Source organism: Schistocerca gregaria, chromosome 1 (genome assembly GCF_023897955.1).
Source record: "Schistocerca gregaria isolate iqSchGreg1 chromosome 1, iqSchGreg1.2, whole genome shotgun sequence".
Classification (NCBI taxonomy): domain Eukaryota; kingdom Metazoa; phylum Arthropoda; class Insecta; order Orthoptera; family Acrididae; genus Schistocerca; species Schistocerca gregaria.
The window spans coordinates 277089688-277103459 of record NC_064920.1 but is presented as its reverse complement, the minus strand read 5'-3'; the positions used below and the strand labels follow the sequence as shown (position 1 = coordinate 277103459).

The window sequence follows — 13772 nt, the reverse complement described above, 5'->3', positions numbered from 1 at the left end:
TTTCCTTTTTTTTTTTTTTTTTTTTAAAAAAGGAACCACCCAACATCAATACTGAGTAAGATTAATTGTGACGAAGAGAATAAGAGCTCTTCAAAACATTTGAACTCTTTATTGCCTATTAGCTGATAACTTTCTCTTTTGTGTGACAAGCAATTAAATATAGGAAACAAAACCTGTTAAGGCAAGAGCCAAGCAAGACAGTACACATTTCTCCAATCCTTAGGTCATAGCACTTTTTCTCTCTGCTTGTGCTACAGCTTCACACAAGGTGCTTTCCTTTCTACGAAACAATCTATCAGCTCATCAAAGTTCCTCAGACGTTTGGCTACGTATGAAAAATCAAAATCTCGCCTAATATTGAAAAAAAAAAATGTTAATACGAATAGTGACGAAGACTGGCGTGCTTTCTCGATCTGGTACATCTATTTTGTCACTGTCTGTTAGATAAAACGAAATAGGCCTTTCTAATAATGTACTGCCGCAATTTTAACACACGCCAAATAAGCGAGGTTGTTTTGGTACAAATTGTCATTTTTATGTACCTCTTTGACAAAAATAACACGACAGAACGTAATTCACGAATTACGGTTCCAAATCAAATGCGTAATAGGCCTACTACAAACAAAAGTTTTTAGTTAGTAAATAGTTTCACATTTCACTCAAACGTTCCAGTTTCTTAAACATGACATCGAGATGCCGTAGAACAAAATTTTTATATTTATTAGGACTCGTCATATTCTTTCATATAATTTGCGTGATGTCCTCATTTCTTCTCTTCCCTCGTTCTAGAAAACAATCTTGTCATCAATAATTCTGTAACTGATCTTGTCATTGTCAAAACTTATCCTCCAGTAACTTCACTAAACCTCACCGGTTCAGTTAACCTATGTCTCTTCTCTGGTTAGGCATTATTAGGTGTTCGTACAAAGCGTTTTCCGAGAACAGAAATTTAACGGCTGCTAACTGGGGACTGTACAACTAGCCTATAGTAGTGTTGCGTCCTGGCAAAACATTTCTGTCGGAATTTCATTTTCTTGGGTTCACTGCGAAGATAATATGTTATCTCTCTTACCTGTTATTCCCGTTAGTCATTAATTTCAACTTTGGTAGTCTGAATCTATGGATTTATAATAACGCTGATCATTCGCAAACCCAGTCAACCACATACAGGAACAGTGTTTGGTGTTTACCTGTTCGTGTTTATTCGGCTCAACTTGTATAGCTCCGTCGCCGTCCCCTTTTATCTTCAGGAAAGTCTTTTATTTCCAGATGAGACGGGGATTCCCATGGCAGAGACATCACGTACACTATGCACGCATCCAAAAATCAACTTATCATTGGTTCAGAATTCGACTTAGAATGTGTCAGAAAATTTTCAGAAACCATCTAGGATGGGTTTCAAAATCATATGAAAAATTGATAGACCAACGTGCGCTGGATGCTAGACGCTTTGTGAAACAAGGTTTTTTTTCTTAAAGAATTCGAATTTGGCTCCCACTGAAATAGCCAATCAGGGCAGAAACCTCTGTTTGTCCTGCCCCTAGATCCGGGCCTGACGCTTGGTTCAAACGGTATTTTACGAAGAGTATGGTTTGGGACACTTTGAAGATGAACTGTTCCCCAACACACTGCTAGTGACACAATCGTTGGGTACATGTCACACCAACATGCAAACATGTCTGTGAACGAAAGCAGCATCTATACAATTTGCAGGAAGTCCAGCCCACAGAAGTAGAGATGTACAAATACAATTTGAGCACTGTTTTTACACCACTCTATACACAACTGCTGACTTTGGTGCTATTTACCAATGAGTTAGCATTCTGAACTAAGAGAACACTCATATTTGGGCACACTAAAAACTGTGTACACAAGCTGTTAGTTGTAATCAAGACACATTCAATGTGAACATGTGGACTGGGATAATTTTGGATCAGATCATTGCGCTGTATCTAGCCTCAACAAGACTAAACGAGTCAGTTTACCTCATTTTTCTGACATATATTCTTCCTATCCAGTTTAATAAGGCACGACTAAATATTTATCAGATAATGTGGCTGCAAAACATTGGAGCTTCAGTTTATTTTAATGCAAATCTGGATGACACATACCCAGATTGATGGATTGTTACAGGGAGACCAGTTTGTGGCTACCTTATCCTAAACCACTTTCAGTGGGTTACTATGATGATTATCATGTCTACTACTGCTTATCACAAGGAGCCATACTGTATCTGAAATAATAACCACACATTGACATTTATTTAATCATGTACATATCTCACACTCATCACACTACTGATGTACAATCTGCAAAGAAAGTGAACCCAGCATGACGAGGAGTTCTCGTTGAGTTTTGTAAACAAGTTTTGAAACCCCCATCCCATCACCATTACCTGAACCACACTAACTCTGACAAATCACAATGCAAAAAACGATGAATTTCTGGGCATTGGTTTAATCTTGAATGATGTTTACTTAGCCTAGCTGCTTTGGTCAACGTATTAGGTTACAGTACGCTTGTTCGCCCACTGTTTGAATACTGCTCAGCAGTGTGGGATCCGTACCAGATAGGGTTGATAGAAGAAATAGAGAAGATCCAACAGAGAGCAGCGCGCTTCGTTACAGGATCATTTAGTTACCGCGAAAGCGTTACGGAGATGAGAGAGAAACTCCAGTGGAAGACTCTGCAGGAGAGACACTCAGTAGCTCGGTACGGGCTTTTGTTGAAGTTTCGAGAACATACCTACACCGAGGAGTCAAGCAGTATATTGCTCCCTCCTACGTAGACCTCGCGAAGAGACCATGAGGATAAAATCAGAAAGATTAGAGCCCACACAGAGGCATACCGGCAATCCTTCTTTCCACGAACAATACGAGACTGGAATAGAAGGGAGAACTGATAGAGGTATTCAAAGTACCCTCCGCCACACACCGTCAGGTGGCTTGCGGAGTATGGATGTAGATGTAGATGTAGATTTAGATTGAGTATTCCATAGGGGTGGCCCACGCATTTCCTTTACAGTGATGGCTAATGGGTCGTGTAAATAATTACCATATACAATATGATGAAACTCTGATGCCACCACTATCCAATTTCGACCCCCAACAGCGCTGAAAAAAAAAAAAACAGTTTTCTATACTGCACACCATACAAAGCTTTATTGGTTTTATACATCCATCAGATGATGGACAGTTTTTCTACTAGACAAACTGGCCAGTTGTGTTAAATATAAAAAAAAGACTGTAATTGATTCCCACTATTTCATTTACTAAACTTTACAACCTGCAAAGCTGGGTTTAGTGATTGCAAAGTTGCATTATCTTAACTTTATCCACACACATTAACCAGGACTAGCTTCAGTGGTAGTGAAGATAAGTTATCCAAAACATAAACTTGTTTATATTTTAAGGACATCTGTATTTCCTCTGGCAAATTTGATTCATTTGTGCACAGTTCATGTTTTGCGAGGTGACATCTGTAAGCTTGATATTTCCAACACCAATATGATGCATGAAATTTTAAAAACACTCAAGCATTTGCTGACAACACTTAAGCTGTTAATATGAAGATCTCATATCTCATACTGAGCAAAGATGAACCTAGTCAGATCAAGTTGTCTGGGTATATCTTCCACAGTTCTTTCTATGTTAGTCACTGATAAGCTGCAAATATTTCTAACACACTAACAAACATAAAAATATAATTGCCTAATTGTAGCAGATGGAAACATACACTCCTGGAAACGGAAAAAAGAACACATTGACACCGGTGTGTCAGACCCACCATACTTGCTCCGGACACTGCGAGAGGGCTGTACAAGCAATGATCACACGCACGACACAGTGGACAGACCAGGAACCGCGGTGTTGGCCGTCAAATGGCGCTAGCTGCGCAGCATTTGTGCACCGCCGCCGTCAGTGTCAGCCAGTTTGCCGTGGCATACGGAGCTCCATCGCAGTCTTTAACACTGGTAGCATGCCGCGACAGCGTGGACGTGGACCGTATGTGCAGTTGACGGACTTTGAGCGAGGGCGTATAGTAGGCATGCGGGAGGCCGGGTGGACGTACCGCCGAATTGCTCAACACGTGGGGCGTGAGGTCTCCACAGTACATCGATGTTGTCGGCGGAAGGTGCACGTGCCCGTCGACCTGGGACCGGACCGCAGCGACGCACGGATGCACGCCAAGACCGTAGGATCCTACGCAGTGCCGTAGGGGACCGCACCGCCACTTCCCAGCAAATTAGGGACACTGTTGCTCCTGGGGTATCGGCGAGGACCATTCGCAACCGTCTCCATGAAGCTGGGCTACGGTCCCGCACACAGTTAGGCCGTCTTCCGCTCACGCCCCAACATCGTGCAGCCCGCCTCCAGTGGTGTCGCGACAGGCGCGAATAGAGGGACGAATGGAGACGTGTCGTCTTCAGCGATGAGAGTCGCTTCTGCCTTGGTGCCAATGGTGGTCGTATGCGTGTTTGGCGCCGTGCAGGTGAGCGCCACAATCAGGACTGCATACGACCGAGGCACACAGGGCCAACACCCGGCATCATGGTGTGGGGAGCGATCTCCTACACTGGCCGTACACCTCTTGTGATCGTCGAGGGGACACTGCATAGTGCACGGTACATCCAAACCGTCATCGAACCCATCGTTCTACCATTCCTAGACCAGCAAGGGAACTTGCTGTTCCAACAGGACAATGCACGTCCGCATGTATCCCGTGCCACCCAACGTGCTCTAGAAGGTGTAAGTCAACTACCCTGGCCAGCAAGATCTCCGGATCTGTCCCCCATTGAGCATGTTTGGGACTGGATGAAGTGTCGTCTCACGCGGTCTGCACGTCCAGCACGAACGCTGGTCCAACTGAGGCGCCAGGTGGAAATGGCATGGCAAGCCGTTCCACAGGACTACATCCAGCATCTCTACGATCGCCTCCATGGGAGAATAGCAGCCTGCATTGCTGCGAAAGGTGGATATACACTGTACTAGTGCCGACATTGTGCATGCTCTGTTGCCTGTGTTTCTGTCAGTGTGATCTTGTGATGTATCTGACCCCAGGAATGTGTCAATAAAGTTTCCCCTTCCTGGGACAATGAATTCACGGTGTTCTTATTTCAATTTCCAGGAGTGTACAAAAAAGCCTTTCTATGGTCTGCCCCCTGTGGCCACTTGATGAGTAGATTTTTCTCTGGCCATATTATAAGAATTTCTGTCCTTAACGGAGCTTTGGTTTCCTACAGCGGTAAAGTACATTAAACAGTGAGGACATCGATGGTCAAACACGTAATCCATGTTGTGGTTGTGGTCTTCAGTCCTGAGACTGGTATGATGCTGCTCTCCATGCTACTCTATCTTGTTCAAGCTGCTTCCTCTCCCAGTACCTACTGCAACCTACATCCTTCTGAATCTGTGTAGTGTATTCATCTACTGATCTCTCTCTTCGATTTTTACCCTCCACGCTGACCGTCCAATACTAAATTGGTGATCCCTTGATGCCTCAGAACATGTCCTACCAACCCATCCCTTCTTCTAGTCAAGCTGTGCCACAAACTCCTCCCCAGTTCTATTCAATACCACCTAATTAGTTATGGGATCTACCCACCTCATCTTCAGCACTCTTCTGTAGCACCACATTTCGAAAGCTTCTATTCTCTTCTTGTCCAAACTATTTATCGTCTATGTTTCACTTCCGTACATGTCTACACTCCATACAAATACTTTCAGAAACGACTTCCGGACACTTAATTTCATACTCGATGTTAACAAATTTCTCTTCTTCAGAAACGCTTTCCTTGCCATTGTCAGTCTACATTTTATATCCTCTCTACTTCGACCATCATCGGTTATTTTGCTCCCCAAACAAACAAAACCCCATTACTACTTTAAGTGTCTCATTCCCTAATCTAATTCCCTCAACATCACCTGAGTTAACTCGATTACATTCTATTATCCTCGTTTAGATTTTGTTGATGTTCATTCTCCTTTCAAGACACTGTCCATTGCGTTCAAATGCTCTTCCAAGTCCTTTGCTGTCTCTGACACAGTTACAATGTCATCGGCGAACCTTAAAGTTTTTATTTCTTCTCCATGGATCCATAAACATTTCTAATCAGTACATTGGCTTTATTCCTTGAGCAGGCTACATAAAATGACTTGAATGTGTTATAGATGTGTGTGACATATGGGACTAGAGTGAGAAACTTTTCAGTTACCTCCTGAAATATTGGTTACAGTAACAGATTGATCTGCAGTGTGCTCCGATGTCTATGTAACCCCTACCAGTAACTAATGTTGCTTCAGTCATAGTCTTACGAATAATGTTAATTAGCTTTGATCCAAGTAACAGTAAAGTATATTGACAATCAATATATAAATTAATTATTTTCAGATACTGCATTAGATAAATATTATGCTTGGAACTCTAAACGAAATTTAGAACTGGAATACATAATCAGACACACAGTTATGGACAAAGTAAATGTTGGTGCTGGTGGGATTTCTTCTTCTTGACAACTGGAAATTTTTTCTAAAGCTATCAGCTGGAGAAACTGTCTCCTTTTTTATAGTGAACAACAATTATAAGCTTTCTTCCACCTTGTACTTTGCATAACCATCATATGGTATTCTATGTCTCACTGATCGTAACTTACTTTCTGTGGGAATGGAAGCTTGCATACGTGAAGCTCTTCCCTTCGTATTCTCCAAAAAATCTGCTGTCTCCCAGCACAATATGATATATTTCGTTTCCCGAGCATTTTCCATACAGTCGATGCCATTCTTCTTGGGAAGTCTGGCCCTCCCTAGAAAAGAATCGTAAAATAAGAAATAATCATCTTTTCTGCACACTGAATTCCAATTACATAAAATTCAAATACAATAATTTGAAAAAATTAATTAACTACTACGGCGAATGGAGAGGCACTGGTCTAGTATGAAACTACAGGATCTGTCAATATCTTTCAGTAACAATATTTAGTAGTATTAAAAAAATAATACATTTGCAACATAACAAAAATAAGCGGAAGTGATAGGAGCTTGACTGTAATAGTAATGATATGATGGACTGTAGGAATAATAAAAATCGATTGTTAAGAACAATTCTGCATTTACTAATAAACAGCCCACCATGTGATGTCAAGCTGAGAGAGCGAAATGAAACCTTCCCTCGCCATCCACCACAATTTCAATAATTGCAGTGGATGGTGAGAGTAGGTTTAACAACGAAATAGCGATGTTGCGGTTCCTCAGGATCTCTCTCTCTCTCTCTCTCTCTCTCTCTCTCTCTCTCTCTCTCTCTGCTTTTAAATACAGCCAACCGCCGTACACGGATCCTGGAACGGTGTCAGTTAACGAATTAATATTGAATTTTTAAGCAGTCTTGCCCCATTTAGTGCGAATGTAAAATGACGTGAAACAGAACGAAGATGACAGTGCCCATAGAAAATATGGTGCGGCGGATAGGGTGTTTGATGAAGAATTGTTGAAATACATTGATGCTAAATTTGACGGTGTAACTTCAAAAGTGTCAGATTGGAAGAGTCATCAATGACCAGCCATTTGAGAGTCCACTGACATAGTTTCTGCACTGAATAAAGAAACTAAGGCAGTGTCTTCCCGTGCAGCTGAAGCTTTAGAAAACATTCCTAACTGCTCAGATATGAAAGTTAGTGACGTAATGGACTGATTGCGAAATGACGACACTGGCTGCGGTGTGATTTCCAAGACGAAGTGATTGCCGTTCGTTCGTCTGCTGACAATGACGACAGCGATGACCAGAGGCCCGAATTCTGGCAGAATGCCTGTTTAAATGTGTTAAATCTATATTCAGTTTGGACATGCCTCTGTACGATTTTTGTCTTTGTGATTGAAATGCCGTAGTTGTATGTTACTGTTTTCTGCCTTTTTTATATTAGGCTAATGCCTAATTGCAGAAATAAATCGTTTTTGTTGCCTTTTTGATTAAATAATAATAAAACAATAAAAAACAAGAGTTTATTATTAAAAAGAACAGTATCTCCATAAAAGAGGTATAATAGTACAGCGTAAGAATGAATCTGGTGTAAACGAACGCAAACGCGCTGATTGGTCAGAAGCCGTAGCACATGTGATGTTGCTACGCTCGTGAAAGTAGGTCCTGCTTATGTATTAGATATATTATTACTAAGTTACGTTAAATGAATCTTTAAGGTATTCAAATGTATTAACAGCCATCAATGTTTTTCTTAATAACGCTTTTGCTACGTTGTTTTTATTTCAAAAATGGTGTACAGTCACAATCTCTGTTCTGCTGTTAATGCTAAACATGAAGACGGCCGAGACTGCTTCCTACTCCGTAGTGAAACACGCGTGTGGAATACGAATAAAAAGTGCCGAGAAATTGGCTGTTTTCATAAATTTACGAAGATAATCGGCTTTGAAGTTTTCCCAGCCATTGTAGTAATACAGATGAAGGAGGGATGGTGCACTCTGCGCAGCAGGGAACATCGCAGCAACAGAGGCGAGAGACCTGGTGGACTTTGGATTTATTTCTGAGAGGTTGGATGGAAAAAAAATGGCATTGCAGGAAATACAAACAGAACACATTTCTTATGTTTTACTCTCAGAAATGAACAAGATGGTTTTTATCATGGATATTGTTACAGAGTTACAGAACCAGCTGTAAAGCATTAAAATGATGCAAAGTGAAGCAGGAAGATTTACGTGCACACGGTAGAATTACAGGACTGAAATAGAAAGGATACATCCACTCTGTAGCCAAGTGTCAAATCTACAACATCGAATACAAACCTGCAACTGTCGGGGTGTTTACAGCTACATAGCTTACCTGCAGAGCTGAAGCATGACAGTTGAAGAAAGACTTCTTTTAAGAGGAAGTACACTGCCAGTTTGTTCAGAGTTGTTATTGCAACGGTCAACAGTGATTTTTTAATATGTATGTATAAAATTTTTTAAGAACGAGCAGAAAGCATACATACATTAAACAATCAATTATCTATATAATTATTCAAATATTTTGGTAGATATAGAAGATAAGTTCTTGTATGCAAAATAACTTGTTAGTTTCTTTTTGACAAGAATATACTGAAAAAGGTTTACTATGTATCATGGAAGAAATTGTCAGATAAAATATTTATTTAGTGAAGACAAACATATAGATTATGGTGCCATTGTTCTAGTAGTTGTCTTATACAAGACATGAACTTTATGAGACTGTGACTATATAGATAGCATGTTGCCTGAAATCAAATGTTGTAATTGTGGACATAAGCTTCCTAAATGCATTTCATTTGGTGGAAGGGACAAAAGCTTAATTTATTGAACACAAAGTAGAATCAGTTAAAAGAATAAAATGTGACTTTGCAAATAAACTAATCTGAATTACTGAATGGGACTTAGAAACAGAATGTTAAGGAAGTCATTCATCTTCTGTCTTGATATGAATTTAATGAAATCGTTTTACAACTTGAGCTATTTTGTAAAAAATGTTCAAGGTATATTTTAGGATAAATGGAACCATGTAAGTGAAATCTGACTAAGTGTAAATAAAGGCAGTATCCAATAGCACTGGAATACTTTTATCAAAAAGAATGATAAGCAAATATAAAATCCGTCCACTATCATTTTTTTGCGTTCAGTTTGAAATACCTACATCTCGTAATTACAAAACTCATCATCATGTATTAAGAATAACGCAGGTCTTCTTGTTTCTAATTACATATTGGACGCAAAATTCCTGTTTTCATTTCAAACACAAATTCTTAATCATCGATGTTTTATGAAAGACTATCCATAAAAGTTGCTTAATTCAAGGCAAAAATGAAAAACCAAATCCTCTTTACTCGGAGTATGTAAATAGTTTTATACCACAGAGGTAGGGAAGTATTGTAGAAACATGAAAAACAACTATTTTCACAGCATCGAGCACATCATACAAATGCTGCATTTTTACATTTACCACTGTACCATTACAATATGAACCCAAAATAACTGATCCGGAGCCAAGTTGCGGGATTTGGCCCGAGAAGTAACAACACCGTTAAGCTGCCAGACGTACTGAACTAACCCACGCAGCTTTTTCACGTGTCGCTGTCGAACGCTGGCGAGATATAGAACGGCTCGTCATAAAAGAAGAAGAGAAAGTGCGGCGCCTGGTAGGCTGCATGTATTCTGTTGTTGAAAGGCTCGTTATCAACGTAGCAGTAACACTTCCAGAACTGAAATGTATTTCTCGGATTCGGATAAGGAAGTAGCTGAGAGATTACTAGACGACTGACTGTAATTAATACCTTCAGTGGCTTCATTATTCAGTAGTACGGTTAAATCCCTGCAGTATGCTTTTGCATTACACACAGCTCGCTCAGAAAAAGTACCATATGTTTAAGTTAGAAATTTTTATTACTCTTGTTTGTAATTAGAATACTACCGGTATATCAGGTGAGAACGAATGCATTTTATGCTTACCGTGTGGTCACCTTAGAAGCGCGCAGTAGTGCTGGAGTTTCTCCCAATATTATTTTATTTTCTTCAAAAATTAAATGACATTCGAAGCTACATCGTTTCTTTGCTCATCTCTTTTTACGTCTGAACTGCAACTGCTCTGCTACGGTCGCAGGTTCGAATCCTGCCTCGGGCATGGATGTGTGTGATGTCCTTAGGTTAGTTAGGTTTAAGTAGTTCTAAGTTCTAGGGGACTGATAACCTCAGATGTTAAGTCCCATGGTGCTCAGAGCCATTTTCCAACTGCTCACATCATTGCATGTTAATTGGACCGCTGACTGGCCAGTGCTGTCCAAGTTTAATGCGCCGGTAAAGTTGTTGCCCCGGGCTATCGCTCAGTCTACGTGCGTGTAACACGGCATAAAACGTATCCTTATGATTGTACTTGACTGTACTGATCACAGCTTGGCTTCCACTCGACGTGAAACGAAATCCAATGAATTTGAAACAAAAGCGGTAGAATACATGTCATAATGTGATTCTTGAGTTTCTCCCGGTGTATTTGATAATCAAAATATCCACGGGTGTACTGCCGGTCTATAGTGTCCAACGGGCACAATATTTCGGCGATTATCAAATACGCCGGGAGAAACTCAAGAATCACATCATACACCTTTACGGGGAGGAGATGTATCGCAGCATGAAGAAATTTAAAAAGTTGCGCCACCGTAGATGTCGGTTGCTAAGTACTCTTGCCTTTCTAAAGAGATGTCGTTCCGAGAATGTTGTTCCAAATTTTGCTAAGGTTATGCATCACATCGATTCTGCAGCAGCTAAGAGAATCAAGAAACGAGCCAGCCTCGCATTGGTACGTGAGAGAGTGCAATTCACCCGCCGGAGCCTTGAGTTTATCTCACAGGAATTACTCAAATTACATTTGCAACTGGCTACTAAGTTCACTTCTTTTTCCTGGGATTGGATTGATGGTGTCACCTGGGTGTCAGCTGATTCCGCCCATAAGAAGGCTACGGGACGTCAAACAGCTAAGTTCTCACGTCTCCTTGACAAACCATCTCTGCAGGTTCTGTGCAAGACTGTCATCAATTTGAGTGGCATGGTTTTGAGTGATGATGCGGTCTCGGTTTTGCAGAAAGGTCTCAACTTCGCTCCCACACCCAAGTTCACTCCGGTCGCAGAAATTGTTAGTGCTGTTGAACAGGTTGCAGCTCGACTTCCGCCAGAATCAGCCGAGGAAATACGTCGTGAAACTTGTCGTGCGTTGACGAAATCCAAGCCGATGAAGTCAAATATCAGCAGTAAAGAGAGCGCGGCCATTCGTGATCTGAGGGAACGCTCTGAAATTGTTGTCTTACCGGCTGACAAAGGCAATGCTACAGTTGTTGTCTCCCATAAGGACCACACTGATAAGATGCAGAGCCTGCTAAATGACGATTCCTACCGGAAGATCAGCGTTGACCCTACAAAGAAGGTGGAGAACAAGACGAGGGTTCTTCTCAAGGACGCAGATTTACCGGAGGGTGACGCTAAGAAATTGTTACCCCAAGGTCCGGTACCGCCTAGACTATATGGACTCCCGAAGGTTCACAAAGAGGGGGTACCATTACGCCCCATTGTCAGCAACATCAGGGCACCTACATATTTGTTGGCCAAATACCTGACGGGAATATTAAGTCCTTGTGTGGGTAAATGCCCGCATCACATCCGTAATTCCGTGGATTTTGTTAAACGCCTTGATAGCTTCAGGTTGGATGAGTTTTGACGTCGTTTCCTTGTTTACGAGGGTACCCCTGCGGGAGTCGCTAGAGTTGATTGGTCAGAGGTTTGACGAGAATACCACTGAACTTTTTAGGCATGTTTTGACTTCCACGTATTTTCTTTTTAATGGAGAATACTAAGAACAAACGGAAGGAGTCGCCATGGGTAGCCCACTCTCACCGGTGGTAGCGAATTTGTACATGGAGAACTTCGAGGAGGAAGCCCTGTCGTCATCCGAATGGAAACCTACTTGCTTTTTCCGTTACGTGCACGACACGTTCGTCATCTGGCCACATGGTATGGATAAACTCCTTGACTTCCTTACACATCTAAACTTCATACACCCCAACATCAAATTCATTATGGAGACTGAAACGGAGGGTAAATTACCTTTCCTTGACGTCTTGGTCAGGAGAAGGGCTGACGGCACCCTAGGTCATGGGGTGTATCGAAAGACAACACACACTGATCTGTATTTGCACGCAGACAGCTGCCACCACCCTTCACAGAGGAATGGGGTACTTAAAACTCTTGTACATAGGGCGCGCACTATCTCTGACACAGAGAGTCTACCCCAGGAATTGGAACATCTGAGAGTGGCAGATCCAACGTGCTCTCCACCCAACCACTGCATCACAAACCTGTTGAGATGGATGAAGTCACGAGGGAGGAGGTAGGCACTGCATTTATTCCATACACAGGCGCACTCTCAGGGAAAATCGCCCGCATTCTGAAGAAACACCGGGTCGGAACTGTGTTTTGTCCTCCGAATAAAACTCGTGCACTGGTTGGGAGCGCAAAGATGACCTCGGTTTGAGGAAGGCCGGCGTGTACCAGATTCCGTGTCAATGTGGCAAGTCGTATATTGGTCAGACGATGCGTACCGTCGAGGATCGATGCCGTGAACACCAGAGGCACACTCGACTGATGTATCCGAGCAAGTCGGCGGTCGCTGAACATTGTTTGTCGGAAAATCACGCTATGGAGTATGACCGCACGAGGATTCTGGTACAGACGTCGAGATACTGGGACAGCGTTGTTAGAGAGGCCATCGAAATTCGCACCAATGACGACCTCATAAACCGTGACTGTGGCTATAATCTTAGCAAGGCTTGAGAACCAGCGATTGGTTTAATCAAGAGTAAATCGAGCAAACGCATAGTTGTGACGACCACGGCGGACAGAGCCATCACACCGACGTCATCTCAGACGCCGTCGCAATCTGTTCCACCGCGCTACCGTGGCGCGGGGCGCGGACGGCGGAGGGAGCGCGAAGCGGGCGGAGGGTATTTAAATCGGCCGCCGCCGCGACCGAACCGTTCCCCCTGAGCAGCCATAGCGTACGGATCTCCGTGCCGGCGTGTTCACAGGAGCTCAGTCCGTCAGTTCACCTGATGATGGCGACATGTTTGATCGCCGAAATATTGTGCCCGTTGGACACTATAGACCGGCAGTACACCCGTGGATATAATGTTTACATCACGTTTATTCCTATGATGAACAGAGTTCTAACAGTAGGCAAGGATTTTAATTATCGTTTATGTTTACTTGACATTC

At 42.2% G+C, this 13772-nt stretch overlaps 1 protein-coding gene across 1 annotated transcript in view; it reads right to left on the bottom strand.

Annotated features, from left to right (window-relative positions):
• LOC126340649 (potassium channel subfamily T member 2) overlaps nt 1-13772 on the bottom strand; it is a 1715804-nt gene that overhangs the window by 202214 nt on the left and 1499818 nt on the right. The window contains exon 14 of the mRNA XM_050001706.1: nt 6653-6802. Within this exon, the coding sequence (XP_049857663.1) occupies nt 6653-6802 (150 nt within the window). The remainder of the gene's footprint in view (nt 1-6652; nt 6803-13772) is intronic.